Consider the following 22,293-nt stretch of genomic DNA (forward strand, 5'->3'; position numbering starts at 1 on the left):
CAAGATATTACGAAGTAGAAGTAGCGAAAATCAGATCTACTTGAGTAAGTACTAGAAGTAGAGGAAAACTACTTGAGTACTTCGAAAAAGTATAAGTACTTCATTACTGACCACATCTGCTGTTGACACACCGTGTTGCTTCATTCTGACAATGGCGTCTGTCTATATCACAATTTTTCATCATGCGCATCTTGCCATAAGAACTATGCAATGCTCACGCTCTCGCTTCAGTTAGGATATTGCGGTACGTTAAGCATAACACCATGTCAACGTATTTGTTTCGTTGGAATGTGTATGATTCACACTGAACAGAGAATGGGCCGTCTATAACGGTAGGCCTAGAAAGTAGGCTACAACAATCAATCAATCAATCAATCAATCAATCAATCAGGTTTATTAATATTTTCATCGTTTCAAAAACATCACAAGACTGCGATACAATGAAAAGATAGGAAGGTGTCGAAACAACTTGAAGTAGCCATTACGATCAGACACCCACCTCAGCCTAGGCCAGTGGTTCCCAACCTTTTTCGACTCATCGCCCCCTTTTCAAGCTCCGCACCGATCATCGCCCCCCAAATATGGGGAACCGAAAAATAGGCATACAAACTGTAATCACCGACGATTTGACCTAAAAAATGTCATTTCTCCGACTTGACTCCAAAAGGACCGTAACAGCACTTCGTCAGCCCCCAAAACGTGTGTCTTGGGCCCCCGATATGGTGATAAACCAAACGTCTGGGGGGCTTCGCCCCTCAGACTCTTTCCCCCGATACCTCTTTACCACTACTTTTCAGCAAAAACTATTGGACTCTTTAGTTAGTCGGCTTAATTCGCGTGAAGCGCGAAAAATTTCTATCGTCCATGATTGGATCGATCAATATGTTCGGGAATTGCATATATATTGCTGTCAATTTTTTATCCTCTCAGATTCAGATTTACCGGTAGAGCTGAGTGAGGTGTCTTGGAAAATGTAGGATCCGTAATTATTAATCAAAAATATTCTGGCGGACCCGTGGGTATAAAGACTTCGTTAGGTGATGGCATTTCGTGGCATGTCTGCTATGTCAAAAGATATTCAAATCGCCCATACGTACTGAACTAAAAGACGAACACGATTTAGAATTGGTATTTCTGCACTGACAATTAATTTTTCTCTGCGGGATGGCATTAATCTTGTGGGATTCTGATTGCCAGGACAGGAACATTTGGCGCCAGCCATTTAGGGGCCTATGGACAATTTAACATATATGTGTGTCGTCGGTCAGCATAAAGACAGTGCTTTTCCGTCAAGGTTTTCTCGTTCTGGCACACTTCTCGAAGTCGCATGTTACATGGCCTGAAATTTCATATGCCTTGCTGCGTCATGGCGTGGTAATGGCTGAGAGATGCCTTTTTCCATATCTCATGCGTATTATTTCTTGGGTGACGGGTATCCAATAAGCAAGAACTGTGACATCACTAAATCGCGCGCAGCGCGAAAATATTTTTAAAAAGTTGCATAAATTTCCCAAATATTACACTAATTCATGTTAATTCACCAACAAATTTTGGGACCCTTCGAGCTCGGGCCTCCCATCCCAATTGGGGGTTTGGGGTGCGGCAATTGCGGTCCTGGACTCCAATATAGCGGTTTTAACGCGCCATCGCCCCCTTCGTCCGTTTTCGCCCCCTTCGCTATTTTCGCCCCCCTGGACCGCCAAATCGCCCCCTGGGGGGCGATATCGCCCACGTTGGGAACCACTGGCCTAGGCGAAGTAAATAAGAGGCATGCACACTGAATGAAAAGTAATGCCGAGAATATAAGACGCAAGCGACAAAATGAGGTGGCATGTGGCGGAGGACGAGGTCAATGTTAGGTCGTGGTCCGGTAATCCTGAAGACTGGCTAGTATGGTATGTATATATCATTGGCTACAAGCTGAAAAATGTCAAATGACAAGTTCACCGACAGTGCAAAATCTACGACACAAACCAAATGCGGGTTGCAAAAAAAATTTGACTTTGTAAACAATTTTGACTTTTTTTGACCTAACGCTATAATTTTGACAAAATTTTGACACGCTACTTCGTGACTTGGACTCGGTGGTGAATTGAAAATGACTCGAGTCAAAACTATAGAAGTGACGAGATTGACTTGTGACTCGGAACCTTGTAACTTGATTACAACGCTGTATTACTATCAGGGCTGTGGAGTCGGTAAATTTTACCACTGACTCCGGCTCCGACTCCACACATTTTCAATATACCGACTCCGACTCCTGAGGTCTTAAACGTACCGACTCCGACTCCGACTCCTGGGTCTTTAAACGTACCGACTCCGACTCCAGCATTATTACCAATTTACTTCGAAAATTATATGCCACATTGTCGGTTGAATGACTATCATACAACCATTAAACATATGCAAACATATGATTAACTGTGGCATGCTAAATTGTTTCATTGTGGCACAGCTCGGATTATCCACTATGCAATTAACATGAAATAAAGATTTGCTAAATATCCTTCCTTATTCAAGTTTTTATAACATGGACTCTCTAATATCCTGAAATGTATGAATCATTCAAATATGGCAGATATCCAATCCTGTTTAATAAAAATGTAGATAAAAAATCCAAGTGTAGCTCATACGTATGACTCAGCAACTAATAAAGAAATTGAACTTACTAATTTTGTCATTGCACACTATCCTGATTACAAGCACAAACACTCTTACTACTAACAATAGACATTGGTCAGAAATGGAATTTAGTTAAGTATAGTCAAAGACCATAGCCTATGTCTAGTCTGCATGTACTTAATCAAGTATTCAAGGATTGGGACCCAAACAGCTATAAGCTACACTACAAATATTTATAATTTTGTCAAGTGGGGAGCATCGTTTGGTCATATCTACATCAATTTTACAAAACCAGCCGATGTATCAATAAATATGTCGCTAACATACATTGGGGGTCGCATCTGTATACCACTGGGCTCATTTGGCAAGGACAGGATTATTCGACGTTTAAACATAGCAAAATCGATGGTATCAGTGAACATGCCTCTATCATTTTGTGCAAATGTTTTGTCGACGATCTCGCTGCGAGTGCACAAGCGAAGCCGTATCTCCTAATTGCGAATACAGTTAGACTCAATTCTGTGAATAATATGTATTTATAATTTTCAGAAGGGTGCTCAAATACTGAATGCAAGAAATCTAGTGACAATGAATCATGCGAAGTACCGAGAAAAATTTCAAGTCCAATAAATCTGCTATGAAACATTCTACTTCATGGTCAATTGGTCATATACGAAGATCTGGGATAAATGTGGCTGGCCCCTGGATAGCCTACGTCAATGCGTTAGAACTGTTGGTTTAGTCATCATCAAATTTCGCGGTCATGCTAATCAAATTTTGGTTGGCCTTGCAATTGTACCTGATGTCATAAATAATTTCGAGAATTCCCTCGCAGGCCACACCTAACCTTCTCGTGTGCCAAATTTGGTCTTCGTGCCACGGGCTGGCCGCACCTGATCTGTATGGTTAATAATAGCAGTGGTTGGTGGTACATAAAAATTCTACTGAAAATTCTTTGAAAGCAAATGTTTTCATGATAGAGAAGTTGGAGTCGGAGTCGAAGTCATAGTAATTCTCACAAACTCCGACTCCGACTCCAGTCAGTATTTTCCCACCGACTCCGACTCCATCTATTATAGTTTTCCCGACTCCGACTCCACAGCCTTGATTACTATTCATTTTAATCCTCTCTCAGCCCCGATCGTCAGATTTACCTGTAGAGCTGGGGGCACGTAATTCTCAATTATAACATCCGCTATGTTGGTATGATTACTTCATAGTATGTTGTTCATTCGTGACCTCCGCTCTGTTATATAATCAAAAGATATTTTAGTTGCCCAAACGTAGCAGACTAAAAGAAAAACTTTCGTGAGACGCAGACACAAATTGTCATGCCTTTATTCCTTTGTGAGATGCCCGGGCGGAATCATTTGCATCGTGGGCTAAGATTGGAAGGACAGGACTATTAGTCACGCCTACCGAGCGCGGCTATTGGCAATATACCAATTCACTAAGTTTCGGCCAAGGTCTTTCTTTAGTAGAACACTCCATGGAGTCGCATGTTGGCCGAAACTGCATGTCTTTTGGTGTGTCGTGGCGCGGTAATGACCGGAACTGAATGCCCATTCCCGTAAATTATGCATGTTTTTTTCCTGAGGGAGGGGTATGAATTTCAAAATCACGCTATCTAGAGACATTTAGATCGCGAAGGTCGAAGAAAAGTTTAAAGTTAATTAAATCTTTCGAAAATACTCTATAATTGACATTGATTTACGAAATACTTTTGAGTCCCCTTCGAGCTCGCTCCCCACCGTGTCGGGAGTTTGGGGTGCGGCAGTTACGGACCTGGCAAGAATGCAAAACGTCGGGTGCGATAAATCCTCCCCTATTGAGTTGGGCAATGGGCCTTATGACGAACAAGCAAATGACGCATAATTAATAAAGAAAATCATTAGGATCTTGGTTGCTATCACACCTTATTTAGCGTCCAATTGCAACGTAATAATCTTATTTATTACACGAGCTTTCGGAGCTCCGCTCCTTCGTCAGGTGCTAAAGTGAAAAGAAAATTGTTATCTCATTAAGCCTTTCATTGCAATCCTTCTTTTGTCTTCCAATACATCTTCTAAGATTTGTTCTAAGAAGCAAAATGAATGTAATAGTAATTATTTTTCCAATGTAATCGTAATCGACTACTTCTTGATTTTGTTGTAATCGTAATCGCGTGATTCAGAAGTATTCGTTCTCACCGAGTACAGGTGTGCGCAAATCATTGATGTATACAGGTGGTGGAAATAGTCATTGTTGATACTCAAGTCAAAGTATCTGCAGTACCAATAAAAGTAACAATTTTCAAGACATGCTGAAACTGCTTGAAGTATAATAAAGTCAAGATGTATAAAAATGACCCAAGTAAGTAGATTGAGATGAGACTTCACAGATTGTTATTAGTCATTCATTCACTGGTGACAGCTTTCAAAATCAATCTTTACTACTACAGAACGAGTAATGACACTGCAAATTGGCGAGGTTGTAAAAATTATATTCCCACAGTTTCACTAATAGTAGTAATGTAATGTGATCTATATAAACACATAGTGAACCTGGCTGAAACCAGAATGTAAAAAGTGGCTGCAGTAATGCAGCATGAAGTTCTTTCTGATACATGATTTTGCCTCTTATAACGTCAATACAACCCAGAAAACTATTGAAATGGCTCATACAGTACAAGAATGACTTTATATTGTCAAAAAACGCAGTCGCATCGAGATTGACGTACTGAAAAATTGCAGTCTACATTAGTCCTACACTCCTCCTACTTATCAAATTTTGATAGAATCTGAAATGCATTTTTTTTCAAACTGGAAGCGTCCACATTGAAGACTTTCAACACTATCTGTAAAACCCTTGCAATCTCTCTGGAACTGAGAATCTTATCCAATGGGGTGACTTTCACAGTTAAAAGATATAATATCGATACAGTTAACATTGGCCATAATTCAGTTCTCGCCATGACATTTTTGCTTGACAAATTCAGAGTCCCTACGAGATATCTCAGCTCCGGATAAACGCTCGGAAGTGGCGGGGTCAAATCATCTATAAACTTCTTCAATTTGTCTAACACAAGTTTCTCTCGAAAAACACGAATCTCAGAGTCGCACACTTGCTGTCCATCGTTTGTAACGGCAGTTGTTTGTCGCTCCTTGATTTCTATGGCACCACCAAAAAAGCCTGACACCTTGTTTTGGTATTTTTTTGCGTCTTCTACGATGCGTTCATACTTTTTCATGGATCTTTCAAGCCCAATATCCGTTTGTGTGCCGTCTTTTGCTTCAATTCCTTCGAATTCTGTTTTATTCAATAAAATTTCTTCCACATCACCTGCTGCGACTGAAGTTTCAAGATTTTCAGTTTTTTGGCGCCCGTAGAGATAATCATAACTGTCCTGGCAAATCCATTGATTCAGAATATTTCGAAGTTCGTCTAGCGGTGATACCGCAGGTAAGCCAGCGTCCGAGGAAGGAGTACTCATTAAAGATTCACCGATGATCGATTGTACTTGGCCAGTAGAGTGCTCGGGTAATTTTTCACTTTCATTCAAATCTTTAGTGTTTTTCATTGCATCATCATCCTTTGTCTTTGCTTTCCCATCGAAATCCTGTTCGAGTTGTGTGATATCTGCTTTTGAGATTTTATTCCGTAATATTACCTCATCTCCCACTTTGGCTGTATCATCAAAAATTTCTATGTCAGGCATTGTCTCGGTCTCCCTCAACCAAAGAGGAACCGACGATATCTGTTCCAATATTTTACAGGAAGCAGCGTAGCAACGACTGCTGCAAAACAATTTTCGAGCAGATATATCGTAAACGCGATTCTTGACGATCTTGTATTTTTGTTGAGGTACTGCATTCAAGTTCTTGTTGCATAAACAATATCCACATAGGCCTGCCAACGAGCGTTCGACCGTCACGTCTTCGTAGTGATGGACAGTAAGTTGCTTGAGGGAATTCAGAAAAAAATCTTTCGACACTGAATTGTCTACTAAAGTCACAACCAGGGCATGAGCTTCTCTTTCCCGCTGCTTCCTCTGTTCCAACTCTTTCACTACGTTGGGTCTACCAGATTTCATTGTTATTGCACAAGCAACTAAACGAGATGATAGGAAGGGTTTGATGACAATGCAGCTGACAGTTCATGAAATAGAGATTAATGTTGGGAAGTTTTGTTTTGTTGCTTTAGCTTAAAATAATAGCATTGTGCCGGTACGTGATGAGTTCATTGAGCAAGCCCTTTAAATCAGATTGATGTAATTCAAGTCAGTCACCAACAAGTCCTTTTTTTCGGTAGCCTACTTTCAAATGCTAGCCTATGTAATGTTATGAGATTGTGAGAGAATCCAGCTGCATACAAACTAGCCACCACTTGCCTCTGGCTGCGGAATGTAAGGATAAATATAATATTCAGGCCGTGTACGGCAGAAGGAGCAGTCTTGTCAATTGTCGTGAGAATTCAGAATATTCGTGTGTGGACTGACAGAGTGACAGATGTAATTGTGTTACTGTTTATCGAAATACAGTAGTTGACAAACACACACATTGTGTACAGCGTCGAGCCTTCAGCAATACAGCTTAGCTGTGGAGAACAGAGGGATTGGTAAGTCATCGAGTAAAGCGCAGCACAAGATTACTTTCGTACCGGCAACTTTACTCCGTAACTATATATACGGGCTAAGACTAAGAGATAGGAATGCTACCCGCACCCAATGATATATATCATTGCCTCACCAGATCCGTCATTTAATTATCAGGGCGATCGAAATATGTTCTGAAGGGCCACTGTCGAAGAATCCACAAACATGGAAGAACACATAAACGAACTACCCTTCGAACTTCTGCACGAAGAACATCGTTCAGTTATTATTATTATATGTTTCTCGGATGGATCATGTGCATTGAATCATGAATTTCTTCCGGATATACGATTCAAACCCGTTTTCATACCAGAGATGAGCCTGAGGACTTGGACTATAGATAACTAACCTCCGTAGGTTAGTTATCTATACTTGGACAGGGAATCTATAATACATTTCATATACAATTTTCATGCGAATTTTGAATAAAACTTTAGTAATTTCCCGATATCCACTCGTATTTGTCCATGATACGAAACGAATTCTGGTTTTGATTTTGGACCAAATACTAGGAGGAGGGTTGGTTCGATTATGTTCACAATAAGAGCAATTCTGTTCACAATAAGAGCAGTCTCATGTTCACAATAAGAGCAGTCATGTTCACAATAAGAGCAGTCTCATGTTCACAATAAGAGCAGTCATGTTCACAATAAGAGCAGTCTCATGTTCACAATAAGAGCAGTCGTTGTATTATTCACAATAACATCAGTCGCAGCACCACCATATCCCCCGGACACGATGTCCGAGTGGCAACATAGTCCGAACACAACCCAGACATGATGTCCGAACACCCCCAGACACGATGTCCGAGTCTCAACGCAGTTCGAACACACTCCTGACATGATGCCCGAACACCCCCAGACACGATGTCCGAGTGTCAACGCCGTCCGAACACACCCCAGACACGATGTCCGAACGCCCCCCCCCAGACACACCCCAGACATGATATCCGAACACCCCCCAGACATCCCCATCCATACACGATGTCCGAACTCACCACGCCACAGACATGATGTCCGAGTGTCAACGCAGTCCGATCACACCCCAGACACGATGTCCGAACCCCCCCCAGACACGACTTAACTTGACTCTGTGTCTCAAAATGTAAATTGACTCGTGACTCAAAGCTAATTTTTTTGAGTCAACTTCGAGTCATCAATCTATCGGTCTCGACTGGGTCACTGTACCTGTACGCACGTACTTTACGTACGTACATCGTGTTTGGGGGTGTTCGGGCATCGTGTCAGGAGTGTGTTCGGACTGCGTTGACACTCGGACATCGTGTCTGGGGGTGTTCGGACATCATGTCTGGGTGGTGTTCGGACTATGTTGCCACTCGGACATCGTGTCCGGGGGATATGGTGGTGCTGCGACTGATATTATTGTGAATACAACGACTGCTCTTATTGTGAACATGAGACTGTTCTTATTGTGAACATGACTGCTCTTATTGTGAACATGAGACTGTTCTTATTGTGAACATGACTGCTCTTATTGTGAACATAGGACTGTTCTTATTGTGAACATGACTGCTCTTATTGTGAACATGAGACTGCTCTTATTGTGAACATGGCTGATCTTATTGTATTATCATGTCTGGGGTATCTTCGGACTGCATTGACACTCTGGACATCATGTCTGGGGGTGTTTGGATATCATGACTGAGGTGTGTCCACACTGCGTTGCCAATCGGAAATCATGTTCGGACATCATGTCCCGGCCTGTGTTCAAATATCAAGTCTAGGGTGTGTTCATAAAATCATGTTTGGGGTGTCTTCGGACTGCGTTGACACTCGGACATCATGTCTGGGGCGTGGCGAGTTCGGACATCGTGTCTGGACGATGTCTGGGGGGTATTCGGTCATCATGTCTGGGGTGTGTCTGGGGTGTGTCTGGGGAAGAGGCGTTAGGACATCGTGTCTGGGGTGTGTTCGGACTGCGTGTACACTCGGACATCGTGTCTGGGGTGTGTTCGGACTGCGTTGACACTCAGACATCATGTCTGGGGCGTGGTGAGTTCGGACATCGTGTATGGAGGATGTCTGGGGGGTGTTCGGACCTCATGTCTGGGGTGTGTCTGGGGGGGGGGGGGCGTTCGGACATCGTGTCTGGGATGTGTTCGGACTGCGTTGACATTCGGACATCGTGTCTAGGGGTGTTCGGGCATCATGTCAGGAGTGTGTTTGAACTGCGTTGACACTAGGACATCGTGTCTGGGGGTGTTCGGACATCATGTCTGGGTTGTGTTCGGACTATGTTGCCACTCGGACATCGTGTCAGGGGGATATGGTGGTGCTGCGACTGATGTAATTGTGAATACAACGACTGCTCTTATTGTGAACATGAGACTGCTCTTATTGTGAACATGACTGCTCTTATTGTGAACATGAGACTGCTCTTATTGTGAACAGAATTGCTCTTATTGTGAACATAATCGAACCAACCCTGTAGAATACTAGGGTTACCATATTTTGGAATCGGGAAAGGAGGACACTTTTACAAAATTTTCAGTCTTACAATACTGTAGTAAAATTCGGAAAAAAGAAAGGTCAATTTACCACGAAATTGTGGTTGGTTGACTAAAAAAAAGTCGTCACTCATGTTCGAACCCCAAATTTTCTGTTTAGCGCAATGATATATATACCATTGTATATATATTGTATACCATTGTATATATATCATTGGTTTAGCGTAATTTATGCCCATTTTCACTCGAATCTATCCATCATCTAAGTAGCTCTAAAATAGGCTTACCATATTTCGGAAATGAAAAAAGAGGACACTTTTTCAGAAATTTCAGACATGCAAAACTGGAGAAGAAAAAAAAAAAAAAAGGTGATCACTTCCGCTCAGAGCTCAAAATCACGTTTTTCACTCCACATTGCCAGGTGGATGACTAAAAAAAAAGGTCATCACTTCCGCTCAGAGCTCAAAAGCACGTTTTTCACTCCACATTGCCAGGTGGATGACTAAAAAAAAAAAAAAAAAAAAAAAAGGTCATCACTTCCGCTCAGAGCTCAAAAAGCTAAAATCACCGCTTTTCCCTCCGAAATACCCGCCGGAGCTTCACTTCTACGCTAATTTGCGGAATATCACTCGCAATTTCCTCTAAATCTGACCTAAATTTTCAAAAAAGAGGACAAAATCTCAAAAAAGAGGACAAAAGGGCGTCCTCCGAGGACACTTTCAAACAAGTCAAAAAAGAGGACAAATCCTCTTAAAAGAGGACGTATGGTAAGCGTACTCTAAAAGCTGTAAAGGAGTGCGATGGGAAAAAAGGAGGACATTTAAGCTTAGATTGGAGGACATTTTCAAAAACCTGAAAGAGAAGGACGTATAACAACCATACCAGTACCAAATTCGCTCATCTCTGATCTATATTTCAAGAAGGCGGTTATGAATGATCCATCCAAACATCGATCTTGACCAACATATGATAATGAAACAACATGTATATCAGAGACATGTGCATGCACATTGCATACTGAACTAAAATCAATCACATATCGTTGACGAGCTGAAGATTACATAAAAAGGACAAGCAATGAAAATGAGGTGACTCGTGTGGGTACTGGTTAGGTAAGACCGATACGTTAGATTGTGGTCCGTCTATCACAAGCGACTTCATTCAGTGGAATCTGACTGTATCAAATACAAAATTTTGATCGTGAATGTGGGGAATGAGGATGAAGAATGCAATTATTTTGGAGATTCATAAAAGTTACTGTACGTTTTATGTATGCCCCATGGAAAGTGAGCCGACGTTAGAGTATCTGTATTTTTCACAATCTACCAAACTTATAGTGCACTTCGGGAACATATCATTGGTTCTCTTATGGCTAGTTTGCAACAATTCCATGCCTGATTACACATGTCAGTCATTCAGGACACAAACGTCGTCCCCCATCACTATTCACTATATGAGAGTTAGACCCCTGCGATTGCAAAAAGTTGTTTGGGCAGGTTTGAGTAGCGATAGCGACGTTGTTTTCGTCAATTTTAGGTACCCGAATCTCAGTAGTAGTTAGACATGTCGTCGTTTGTAACTAGAGCCGGGCACCTAATAGCCAAATTGCGACAACCCATCGCACTGCAAGCAAATCGCGGACTGCCGTTTTACACGTCTAAAAGGTGAGATGCAAGTTTGTAACATGATTGTCTCAGGATTCAGGCCTGTTATTGGACACCTTGTTGTAAGCAATCTGTATTTATTCTAGATCAGCTTATTGGCAAGCTGATGTCGAATATCTCAAGGATTTTATTGGTGGAGAAGTTAATATGAACCCCAAAGTACAATCGAAAGAAATTGTGAAATTCGACGCATTAGAACAAGAACAAATTGGTAAGAAATCTTTTATAAGTAAAAGCATTCAGTTCGGGTACGCTAGTATAAGTTGTGTTCTATTTCACCATACATGTGTACCAAAAATTGGGCATACAAACTGTAATTACTGGCGGGTTGACCAAAAAAAAAGGTCAAATTTTCGGCTCGATGTCTAATTTGACACACTTTTGTAACTAAATTTCCGTGGGTTGACTAAAAAAAAAAATGTCAGCTGTATTAACGCGTCATCGCCCCCTATCGCTATTTTCGCCCCCGTCGCCCCCTTTGTCCATTATTGCTCCCCTGTCGCCCCCTTAGACCGGGACCGCGATATCGCCCACGTTGGGAACCACTGGTTTAGTGTGTTATTTCATAGAGAAGATTCGGTCGATCTAGCTCTCTTCATTAACTTCCTGATTAAAATATTGTGTTAATATCCTCTCAACGATTCATTCTGGAATGTGTGTGATTATAGTTAGAGTTGTGAGGTAAAATGAAACTCATCTATGAAAAAGTCATGGTTTTCTTATCAGAAACTGCTTATTTCTGGATTTTAATTATGCCAAAATAATGTATTTGACATTGCTAGAGCTTAGTTTAGGTCTCCCAGTATAACAAGCACATCCTCTATCATGCCGTTCTTCTAGTTGAACGTCATTTGATGACTTAACTACCTGTATCTTGAAGTCTTGTATTCTAGCAAGTATGATATTTTGAGTGTTTTTCCAGCTGTGCCAAGTGACAATGTGAAGCTTGACACGATTCGAATCAATTTTGGACCACAACATCCGGCGGCTCATGGTGTTTTAAGGCTTGTTCTTGATCTGGCTGGTGAAGTGAGTATCATATTTTTGAAAATTACATGTATTCCGGTATTCGATTCATTAGTGATTTCTAAGCCCCTTTCAATACGATACTTTGGACAATCGGTGCCAATAATGTAACATCTTCCCTAGTTTTGTATATTGTGTTTTGTTCACTCCCAATTGGGTATATCTTTCATCCTTCAGGTCATCATCAGGGCTGATCCTCACATTGGATTGCTGCACAGAGCCACAGAGAAGCTCATCGAATACAAAACATACACACAGGTAGATGAACTTTGACAAACGATATGGGTCGTGGGTTATCCAATGTTTCTATACGTGTTGATGTTGTTTAGGCCCTGCCGTATTTCGATCGATTGGATTATGTATCGATGATGGTGAATGAGCAGTGTTACTCGCTTGCTGTTGAGAGACTGCTTGGAATTACCCCACCACCCAGAGCCCAGTGGATTAGAGGTAAACTTTTTTGAAATGTTTCTTTAGTTATCCCTATCTTCTAGTACAGATCTTTTACGCACAACTTTGACTGGAAATCTTTTAAATACACATCAGTAATCAGGAAAAAATAATATTCATTATTTAGTAAATGCTGCAAATGTGACTGTGACCTTGATTTTTAGTCCTGTTTGCGGAGATAACAAGAATCCTGAACCATCTCATGGGTATTACTACGCATGCCCTTGACGTTGGTGCCATGACACCATTCTTTTGGATGTTTGAGGAGCGTGAAAAGGTAGGATGATTCACTTTCATTCCATTTTGATCTGTAGGAATCGTTTAATCATTCCGCAGCTTATGGAGTTCTATGAGAGAGTGTCTGGCGCCAGAATGCATGCGGCTTACGTGAGACCAGGGGGTGTGAGCCAGGATCTGCCTCTTGGACTCATGGATGACATCTACGATTGGGCTGTCAGATTCTCTGCGAGAATCGACGAGATGGAGGAGGTATGACACGTTTTACTGTTATGCTGATTCTAGTTTGGAAAATTACTGAAGTAAAAACTTTGAAGATATTTTGCAATTTTACAGTCATACTTAAATGGTCATCAGTTCATTTGCTGAAATAGGGGACCCATTTTGGATTCGCTTGTGCACTGACAGGCAAATCCCAAGTAGACCCATTCACAATTATCACATATTTCTGCTAAAAACTGTGACTTGGGCAGATTTTGACTCCTATCTTCAGTTATTAATGATTTTCAATCATCATGCAGAGGTAGAAATGACAAGTACAAGTAGCAAGTGGTCTGAGTAGGAGGTACTTTTAAGGCATTCCAAAATCAAATTTTCTGTGGTGAAAGATTTCGAAGTCGGACGATGCATCATTGCGACTGATGCAGAATGGTGTCACAAATAAATGAGATTTTCAAAATTATACATTGTGCACGTGATATAAAGGAACATTGCCCAGTTATGAGAATTTCACGGCTAAAGGTGATGCGAATCCAATAAAACTATGAGAGTATTACTCCAAACACGTCGATGTGCTTTGTTACATCTATCACATCATATCGAGCACTGTCTAAAATATATTTCAGAATAGGCATTTCTGCAATAAATGCTTTTCTAGTCAGATAGTGTGTGCAAGTGTTCGTAGCAATGAAATAGAAGTGTCCGTAAAGGGAATTTAAATTTCTGTTGCTGATGGCACTAATGAGCAAGATTCTGACATGTTTGTGACATTGGTGATACAAGAACAGGTCTGTTTACGATCCTACACATTTTTTTCGTTCATCCAACTGAAATAACTAATTCACATTGATATATTCTCAGGTGGTAACTGCTAACCGAATTTGGAAGTTGCGTACAATTGATGTTGGCATTGTCAAAGCTGAGGATGCCCTTGACCTCGGATTCAGGTTTGTTATTCAAGTTGGCTATGAATAGCATTTGATTTGAAGCATAGTCTCTGGGATGCGTTTCATCAATCATCATGTAGGACTAATATGGTAATAAATTCATTTTTCAGTGGTGTTATGCTGCGTGGGTCTGGAATTAAATGGGATTTACGGAAGACTCAACCATACGACGTGTACGATCAGGTGGAGTTTGATGTTCCAATTGGCACAAATGGAGACACCTACGACAGGTAATAGCTGTAGGCTGTTAGTGGTATCAAGATTGGAACTAGTTGTTAAATGGTATTTGCAATTTTTGAAGGTATAATGTCCTTACAGAAGTAACCACACACAGTCTTGCTGCTAATCATTTATGTGAATGAATTTCCTCAGATATCTTTGCCGTGTCGAAGAAATGAGACAATCTCTGCGGATAATCGAACAGTGCCTAAACAAAATGCCGCCTGGCGATATCAAAATCGACGATAATAAAATCACTCCTCCAAGCAGAGCCGACATGAAGGTAACACTAAAATTTGATGTCCGATTACTCTTGCTGCAATATTTTTGATGGATTTTGCAGAAGTCCATGGAGGCGGTTATTCACCACTTCAAATTGTTCACCGAAGGGTACCAAGTTCCTCCCGGGGCGACATATACCGCTGTCGAGGCTCCTAAGGTTCCATGTTGTTATTTTGAGCTCAAGAACTCTATCTCAATCGATGTGTATATTCCAGGGCGAGTTTGGGGTGTATTTAGTGTCTGACGGATCGAGTAAACCCTACAGGTGCAAAATCAAGGCTCCGGGCTTTGCTCATTTGGTAGGCAACTGCTTTTGGACTACGCTAAGATTATGTAGCTATCATACCTTTTTGCCTTTTCAGGCCGCAACCGATTACATTTCTACAGGCTTGATGTTGCCAGATTTGGTGGCTCTTATTGGTGAGATATGCGCAGGTCATTTTACAGTACTTTTCGTAGCTATAACTTGAATTTTGTTTCAGGAACTATGGATATTGTGTTTGGGGAAGTCGATCGATAAAGCCAGAATTATTCTGTTATTTGAAATTCCTACTTACTCTTATTGAGGACAGATATTTTGCTTGTAATAAATAAAACTTTGATGAACCGTTACATTCTGCAAAGGTCCCGATCTTCAAACCTATTGTCTAGGGGGGGGGGGGGGGACTAAGCTGTGAAAAGAATGAATACAGGGGGGGGGGGGCTAAGCTGTGAAGAGAATGAATACAGAGTGCAGCCGAATACTTGTCAAATTTGTGGAGCTGAGCTTTTTATGACAACATATTCTCATCACAACTGGAAAAAATCTCATCCGAGAAATGATTCTCATGCGTTTAGAGAAAGAGCATATCTCATGATAGCAATTCGTAACAGAACTTGGAATACTGTTCATAAGAAGTAATTTAATCAAAGTCATGAGTTTACCCAATGTCCTGAAACTATCAATATAGATTGCAATCACCAGATGGTATATATAAGTGCAATTGCACATATACATTTAATTACAGGTTGAAATTTCAGCAACTGCCAGTAACAGCAATGAGCCAATTAGTTGCTCCCTATACTGAGAGATAGAAAACTTGCATAGGAACCCTAAGTTTGCTTTGTAGCTGAAGCCGGACTTGTTCCTAAACACCACTCAGGGAACATTGAATGGAACTCCTAAAAATCAATGGTATGCAACACATAGTACACCGCATATATATATTTATTCATTATGATCTCCTTAACAGACAAACAAGCAGGTTGGGGTGGACATGAAATGGTGCAACTCCTGATTATGATTTATTAGACATTGCAATATCAATTTAAAGTGAATACACCTATACAAACTTATAATATTACTCAAGCTCAAAAGCTCAAAATAAAATGGAAGAGATAAATAAGAATAATATCTAAACAATTAATCTCATTACGGCAACACTGTGACTATTCTGAATACAGGATAGAACAAACGTGATTATATTGCATGGAAAAAATAAAGATAATGATGGCCATCTGTTAAACAGCCGCTGCAAAGTAAAATTCAATACACCGACATCTTCAAAATAGATATAATAATATATTCATTAGGCCCAAGACCTCTTATCTCATCAATATTTGATGTTAAAAATCATGAAACAATAACATAAATCTTGGGAAATTGCATACCAATGAACTGCAAGTTCAAGAGAGTGACAAGTGCAGTCTGATTTGATAAAATTTCATAATATGGCAAGAGCGTAACATCACTAGTAAAATGATTGTCTCAAATTATTTTGTGCATTGGTTTCAATATGACTGTACAGTGTATATATACAGGCCTAATTTGGGAGGAAAGTTGTAGTAGCCTACGATTCCAAGATCTCGTAACTGAAAAAGATACCGTACCCTGTTTATGATTGACAAAAACTCAAATTTGGAAGCACAATTTCCCTGCTGCCTAAGGTTCCCTAAGTGGGTTTTCTCGCTTATATATACACAGATACATGCTTTAAAACACTAGTGTGATCAATACATATCCTCCTCTTCTTGATCCTCAACAGAATCGCTGCCGACTTCTTCATAATCCTTCTCCAATGCTGCAAGATCTTCTCGTGCTTCAGAAAACTCTCCCTCTTCCATGCCTTCACCGACATACCTGAGAAAAAATTTGAGATAAAATATATCCATGACATGAGCGCATTGTACATTCAATTCAAAGCAACCGTACAAGCCATCAATTACGCGAGTGCACTGGACAAAAGTGATGATTATCTTGATATTGGATGAAATAACAGGTGGTTGCAGAGCTGATTCAGCATAATTTGCATGAATCGATCCACTCTGCATCAAGCAAAGTCTAGTTAAGCAAATTGCAGCTATACTGCAATAGGGGATTTCCAAACTTGCTTGCAAGACCTCACAGGATAAGCTTATCATGGCATCCAGTCATGATTAGGACAGTGAAACATTTTCCAGAAAGCATGGTGGCGGATCAATCAAAAACAGTATCATGAAATACTGGGAAGTCTGCAATTTCATCACATTGCACAGTTCACAAACCGCTGATCCCAATCTATTATTCAGAGATTTGTGCTCTTGACCATAGTAGGCTATATTATAGTATGTGCGTGGCAGCCTGGTAATCAGGAGAAGTACGGTGATGTAAATACCGATATGGTATCCACCCGAGTGCATATAGAAGTCAAGACTTCCAAGTAAGTATAAAAGTAAGTATTCTAGACTTAGTTTACTCTGAAACTGTCAAGAAGTAGAAGTAGTCTAACATCAGAACCACTTGAGTCAGTAGTGCAAGTAAGCAAATTGAAGTAATTTGTTACTGACCACCTTGGCATGCTACACTCAAAATAACACATATAATCCCCCACAAGGCTGTGGAGTTCTATGTCATATAAAATTCATAATACTTATTACTCACCAATGCACAAAAGCACGTTTAGCGTACATCAAATCAAATTTGTGATTCAGTCTCGCCCATGCTTCCGCAATAGCTGTAGTGTTGCTCAACATACAAACGGACCTTGGCACTTTGGCGAGATCACCGCCTGGCACCATGCAAGCCGTCTGATGATTAATTCCGACTTTGAATCCAGTGGGACACCAGTCCACAAATTGTATAGATCGCTTGGCCTTTATCTCCGCAATGGCGGCACTGACGTCCTTTGGTACAACGTCGCCCCGATACAGCAAACAACAAGCCATGTACTTCCCGTGCCGGGGATCACACTTGACCATCTGGTTATTCGGTTCGAAGCAAGCTTTCGTGATTTCAGCAACGCTGAACTGCTCGTGATGAGACTTTTCAGCTGAAATAATAGGCGCGTACGTAGCCAGAGGGAAGTGAATTCGCGGGTACGGTACCAGATTGGTTTGGAATTCGGTGAGATCGACATTCAAACTTCCCTCGAATCTGAGCGAAGCTGTGATAGACGATACGATCTGGCTCACCAGTCGATTGAGATTGGAGTAGCTGGGTCTGTCGATATCCAAATTCCTTCTGCATATATCATAGATGGCTTCGTTATCGACCATGAATGCACAATCCGTGTGTTCTAGAGTCGCGTGAGTAGTCAAGACAGAGTTGTACGGCTCCACTACAGAAGTAGCCACTTGCGGTGATGGGTAGATTGCAAATTCCAGTTTGGATTTTTTCCCGAAATCCAAGGACAGGCGTTCCAGCAGTAGCGATGTAAACCCCGAACCAGTGCCTCCTCCAAACGAGTGAAACACAAGGAATCCTTGAAGACCGCTACAAGCTTCTGCCAATTTACGCACAACGCCGACCGCCTCGTCAATTTTGGCTCTACCGACAGTATAATGCCCTCTTGCATAATTGTTAGCCGCATCTTCCTTATCAGTGACCATTTGCTGTGGGTGAAACAATTGACGGTACGGCCCTACGCGGATCTCATCAATAACGGTAGGTTCCAAATCTACGAATAATGCGCGCGGAACATGCTTTCCAGCTGACGTTTCGCTGAAAAATGTGTTGAAGGAGTCTTGGCATACCCCTACACTTTTATCGCTTGGCATTAATCCGTCCGGTTGGATATTGTGCTCCAAGCAATATAGCTCCCAACATGCATTGCCTAATTGCACTCCACACTGGCCGACATGTACCGATATACATTCACGCATGTTTCTAAAATGATGCAGCTGAAACTCCCCCTCTCATAAATGTAACTCACATAGAGTAAGGCTGAACAGGAAAAATTAAGCATTCAACATACAGTTTTGCAAAGTGATGGACTTAGCTCACAAAATGAATCGGCTAACCTGGTGTGAGTCATTTCCTTTCGGACTTATACGGCTAATAGACGGAGCAAAAGTGAAACTTCTCGGTTACTCAAATATACGCATTCAGGGCATCAGCTTCCAGCATTCATTATTGAATAAAACAACAGACTATGCATCGAAGGCTAATCCCAACATAGCTAAAATTACAATCCCAAATGCGTGGAAGCAGATTTTGGGTTGACATGATGTTACAGCACTGCTGTCAGCTCACTCAGCTTACTATACAGCAAATCAAGGTCGAAATAAATGCAGCAATACTAACTATAGCAAAAAATGAACCACATGTCAACCCATGTCTAAAGGAAATCAATATTGCAACTAACATGAAATGAAAATAGTCACAATACAATATTGAATAGGGTGAGATTTATGCAGTAGGCTACAGCTTACAGCTTGATGTAATTCATACGCTGAGATTCATAGCGAATATGGCACACTACTGGAAAAATTCGTTGTCAGGTTGATCAAGAAATTGACGGTTGAAGTAATTGAATTGTTTCTCAAACTAGCCATATCTGAATCAGGGTTATATGAAATCATTTTCGAATGGCTCAACCACTTATAAAACCAAAATTAAATCAGACACTATATTCTGACATTGTATCGATTTCGAACCAAGCATTCAGAGATTAAACTGGTCTTTCAAGTCCAATCTGCACTTGAACACTATCAAATCAAAAAATTCTAGTAGGCTACTACATTTGTAGATACGCACAGTTGCATGAGTGCAGCCATACTGTAATCCAAAACTTCAAAATGTGTTGATAAACTCCCACAGTAGTAATGCATAATTACCAGATTGGATTACATGGATAGGTCAAATTACAGGGAGCAGGCTAAGAACGACGGGTGTGTTCACGAGTCATCTTCGGCCCATCTGTGATGAAGTTTCCCGGATGTTTTATCCATGGCAATAATTCGCACCTCCACGGCTTGGTGCTTCTCAAACTTCGGAGGGATCGGACTCAGTTTGTAAGACAGTTCATCTCCCGGTACTGGCGCATAGTCGCTGTCGATATCCGATATATGCATGAAGAGAACTTCACCGCCGTCAGATGGGGAGATGAAACCGTGTCCTTTGGAGCGAGAAAAGTATTTGCAAGTTCCTCGCTTTGACGGGCCTTCAGTAGCGCGGCGAGAAGCAGAATAGGTTCGTTCACGGCGAGTCACCAATGGACTAGGCACGACAAACAAGTGCTGCTGAGTCGGAGAGCCAACAGGAGTATTATAATTTGGATTTGGTTCAGACGAAAGCCTTGGTCTGTCCATCTTGATGGGAATCGATCCTTCACCGGATGCCTTACTTTGGTCCGCATTGCAAGCCATTATTCTAATTTTCGCTCTTCAATAATTTTCTATCGTACAAAAATGCGGTTGAGGATGAATCAGCAAGGTGACAGATGTCAAGTCAATAAGGCTATCTTAAATCGAAGTATGATCGTTTGATAGATAGGCATGCTAGCATAGTAGGTAGCAGCAAATGGTCACCTGAGTCACAGTCAAGCATGCTAACGAACTAGCTAGTCATGAATGATCAAAGCGTTTGCTCATTCGTTGGTAGAGTACATGTTCTACTATTTGGTCTCAAAATGCTACAGAATGCAACGGCATCTACCGTCAACCGGTGAACCGGGGTGACTTGATGATATTTTTTGGCACTTCTGATACAGTTTGAGTACGGCAGGTTGAAGGGGTTTTTCATTCCTTATTCTTTGAACTAGTAACAATGTGGCTCTTGGCTATCAATATACCAGATCATTTTTCATCAGCTCTTGTATTCACTCTTCATGCTTTTTCAAAAGGTCAAAAAAGATATCAAAGTCTGCCGGGGTGAATTTGATACTCAATGAAAAAACTATTTGTTATCAAATTGACCCATCTTATTGGTGCCTCTTTGATAACCAATTGTTTAAAAAATACACTAGGCATAAAAGAAACATCCACCAACACAAATTACTTAACCAATACGAAGTTTTCTGAGATGTTCAGACACCACCATAATTCTGACAGTAGGAACTTGCAGTTGCACTGGTTCATCATCGTGATGCTATTAAATTAATAAGGGCTGGTGCCATTGAGTGTAGAATATGAACATTGGACAATCGAAAACAGAATAGAGCAGCTGACTGAGCTGAGCACTGCATAGGTCGCGACGTCAGGAAATTGGACACTGTCTCCCACGGACGCTACGGCTACGGTTATAGATAACTAACTTACGGTTAGCTTAGCCCCCAGATTGGTGACTGTTGGATGAAGTCAGTGCTCCAGTAAACTCAATAAATTATGCTTTACGTTTGTTCTCGCCGAGTTCAGAGCAGTTCGTTCGTGCAATACACTTTGCTGCAAGCTACTTGCTCAATGCTCAAGCTCATTAGTGGCCAGACACTAGAGGCGCACAAGTTCCGCTCTACTTACTTCGTTTCCATGGACCATAGCTATGCATGGACGGCCGAGGGACTATGGATAACTAACCTAAGGACCCTATAAAGAAAGAAAAAGAGCAAGCGATAGCTTCTGAAAAAAGGACCAACCGATAATGAAAGAATGACATCGAAGAAAACTGTGACATCGGGCACTAGGTCTAGGCTAGGTGGATGCCAGTTAAAGAGACCCCAACTGGTTGGTAGTTCGGCATCCCCATATCTGTTCATTACATCGCATTGTGTGTCGTGTATATCGCACTGTACAGTGTGTGTGTGTGTGTGTGTGTGTGTGTGTGTGTGTGTGTGTGTGTGTGTGTGTGTGTGTGTGTACTGTGTGTCTTGAGAAGATGAAAATGTAAACTGTCGATTGATTGATTGCCTACTGTGTTCGGAACCATATCCAATCATGCAGTGGCAGGCCAATGCTGTTGCGATGATTATTATGGTCAAATGATGAAAAATTGCCCACCCCTGTAGCAGTGTATAATACAAGTCGGTTTGATGTTGCATTGAGTTTGGTCTGACGCGAGATTTGTCTGTTAAGCTCCAAAGATCGTGGTAAAGCGGTAAAAGATGTCGTTGCTCCAGATAGGCCTATGTTGGATTTGCTTACTCGTACCAGACGAAGGAAAAAAGAATATCCCATTTCGTGAGACGAGCGCGATTCTTAATTCACAGGGCTCATTATTTTCATCGGCAGGTCTCATTTGATACGTGCGGCTCCAGCTGCGGGCGCTGGAATATTCCACGCTGGTCATTTAGAGAGTGGACAGCCGACATATCGGTGTCGAACGATTTAGCCAGAGGTGGTCAAAGTAGTCAAGAC

General features: G+C 41.3%; 4 protein-coding genes across 4 annotated transcripts; 1 reads left to right on the forward strand and 3 right to left on the reverse strand.

Moving 5' to 3' along the window:
• Positions 1-4,925: 4,925 nt before the first annotated feature.
• LOC145450756 (putative RNA polymerase II subunit B1 CTD phosphatase rpap2) lies at positions 4,926-7,485 on the reverse strand. Its single transcript, XM_080329265.1, has one exon. The coding sequence runs from the start codon at positions 6,692-6,694 to the stop codon at positions 5,378-5,380; it is 1,317 nt and encodes a 438-aa protein (XP_080185391.1). The 5' UTR covers positions 6,695-7,485; the 3' UTR covers positions 4,926-5,377.
• A 3,660-nt stretch (positions 7,486-11,145) lies between these two features.
• LOC145449544 (NADH-ubiquinone oxidoreductase 49 kDa subunit-like) lies at positions 11,146-15,378 on the forward strand. Its single transcript, XM_080327930.1, has 14 exons — positions 11,146-11,386; positions 11,473-11,597; positions 12,309-12,415; positions 12,590-12,670; positions 12,742-12,862; positions 13,027-13,139; positions 13,199-13,351; positions 14,180-14,265; positions 14,376-14,495; positions 14,638-14,767; positions 14,828-14,923; positions 14,982-15,065; positions 15,129-15,186; positions 15,249-15,378. Exons 1-14 carry the CDS (start codon positions 11,286-11,288, stop codon positions 15,284-15,286), a joined length of 1,413 nt encoding a protein of 470 aa, XP_080184056.1. The 5' UTR covers positions 11,146-11,285; the 3' UTR covers positions 15,287-15,378.
• A 1,222-nt stretch (positions 15,379-16,600) lies between these two features.
• On the reverse strand, positions 16,601-19,027 carry LOC145449545 (tubulin alpha chain-like). The gene is made up of 2 exons (XM_080327931.1): positions 17,666-19,027; positions 16,601-16,885 (listed from the first exon to the last, which is right to left on the reverse strand). The coding sequence occupies exons 1-2, from the start codon at positions 18,883-18,885 to the stop codon at positions 16,756-16,758; spliced, it is 1,350 nt and encodes a 449-aa protein (XP_080184057.1). The 5' UTR covers positions 18,886-19,027; the 3' UTR covers positions 16,601-16,755.
• Positions 19,028-19,098: 71 nt separating this feature from the next.
• Positions 19,099-20,429, reverse strand: LOC145449546 (cold shock domain-containing protein CG9705-like). Its single transcript, XM_080327932.1, has one exon. The coding sequence runs from the start codon at positions 20,368-20,370 to the stop codon at positions 19,900-19,902; it is 471 nt and encodes a 156-aa protein (XP_080184058.1). The 5' UTR covers positions 20,371-20,429; the 3' UTR covers positions 19,099-19,899.
• Between the last annotated feature and the right edge of the window lie 1,864 nt (positions 20,430-22,293).

The sequence above is a fragment of the Botryllus schlosseri genome, chromosome 11 (genome assembly GCF_051294905.1).
Source record: "Botryllus schlosseri isolate E-star chromosome 11, Bs_hap1, whole genome shotgun sequence".
NCBI lineage: Eukaryota > Metazoa > Chordata > Ascidiacea > Stolidobranchia > Styelidae > Botryllus > Botryllus schlosseri.

Bases quoted from the DNA above. Each gene is read 5' to 3' on its own strand.
- LOC145450756 (XM_080329265.1), bottom strand. From the start codon at position 6,694: ATGAAATCTGGTAGACCCAACGTAGTGAAAGAGTTGGAACAGAGGAAG.
- LOC145449545 (XM_080327931.1), bottom strand. From the start codon at position 18,885: ATGCGTGAATGTATATCGGTACATGTCGGCCAGTGTGGAGTGCAATTA. The intron at 16,886-17,665 runs GTGAGTAATAAG...ATTTTTTCTCAG, and splicing joins AAACGTGCTTTTGTGCATTG to GTATGTCGGTGAAGGCATGG.
- LOC145449544 (XM_080327930.1), top strand. From the start codon at position 11,286: ATGTCGTCGTTTGTAACTAGAGCCGGGCACCTAATAGCCAAATTGCGA. The intron at 13,140-13,198 runs GTAGGATGATTC...ATCATTCCGCAG, and splicing joins TGTTTGAGGAGCGTGAAAAG to CTTATGGAGTTCTATGAGAG. The intron at 14,768-14,827 runs GTAACACTAAAA...TGGATTTTGCAG, and splicing joins CAAGCAGAGCCGACATGAAG to AAGTCCATGGAGGCGGTTAT.
- LOC145449546 (XM_080327932.1), bottom strand. From the start codon at position 20,370: ATGGCTTGCAATGCGGACCAAAGTAAGGCATCCGGTGAAGGATCGATT.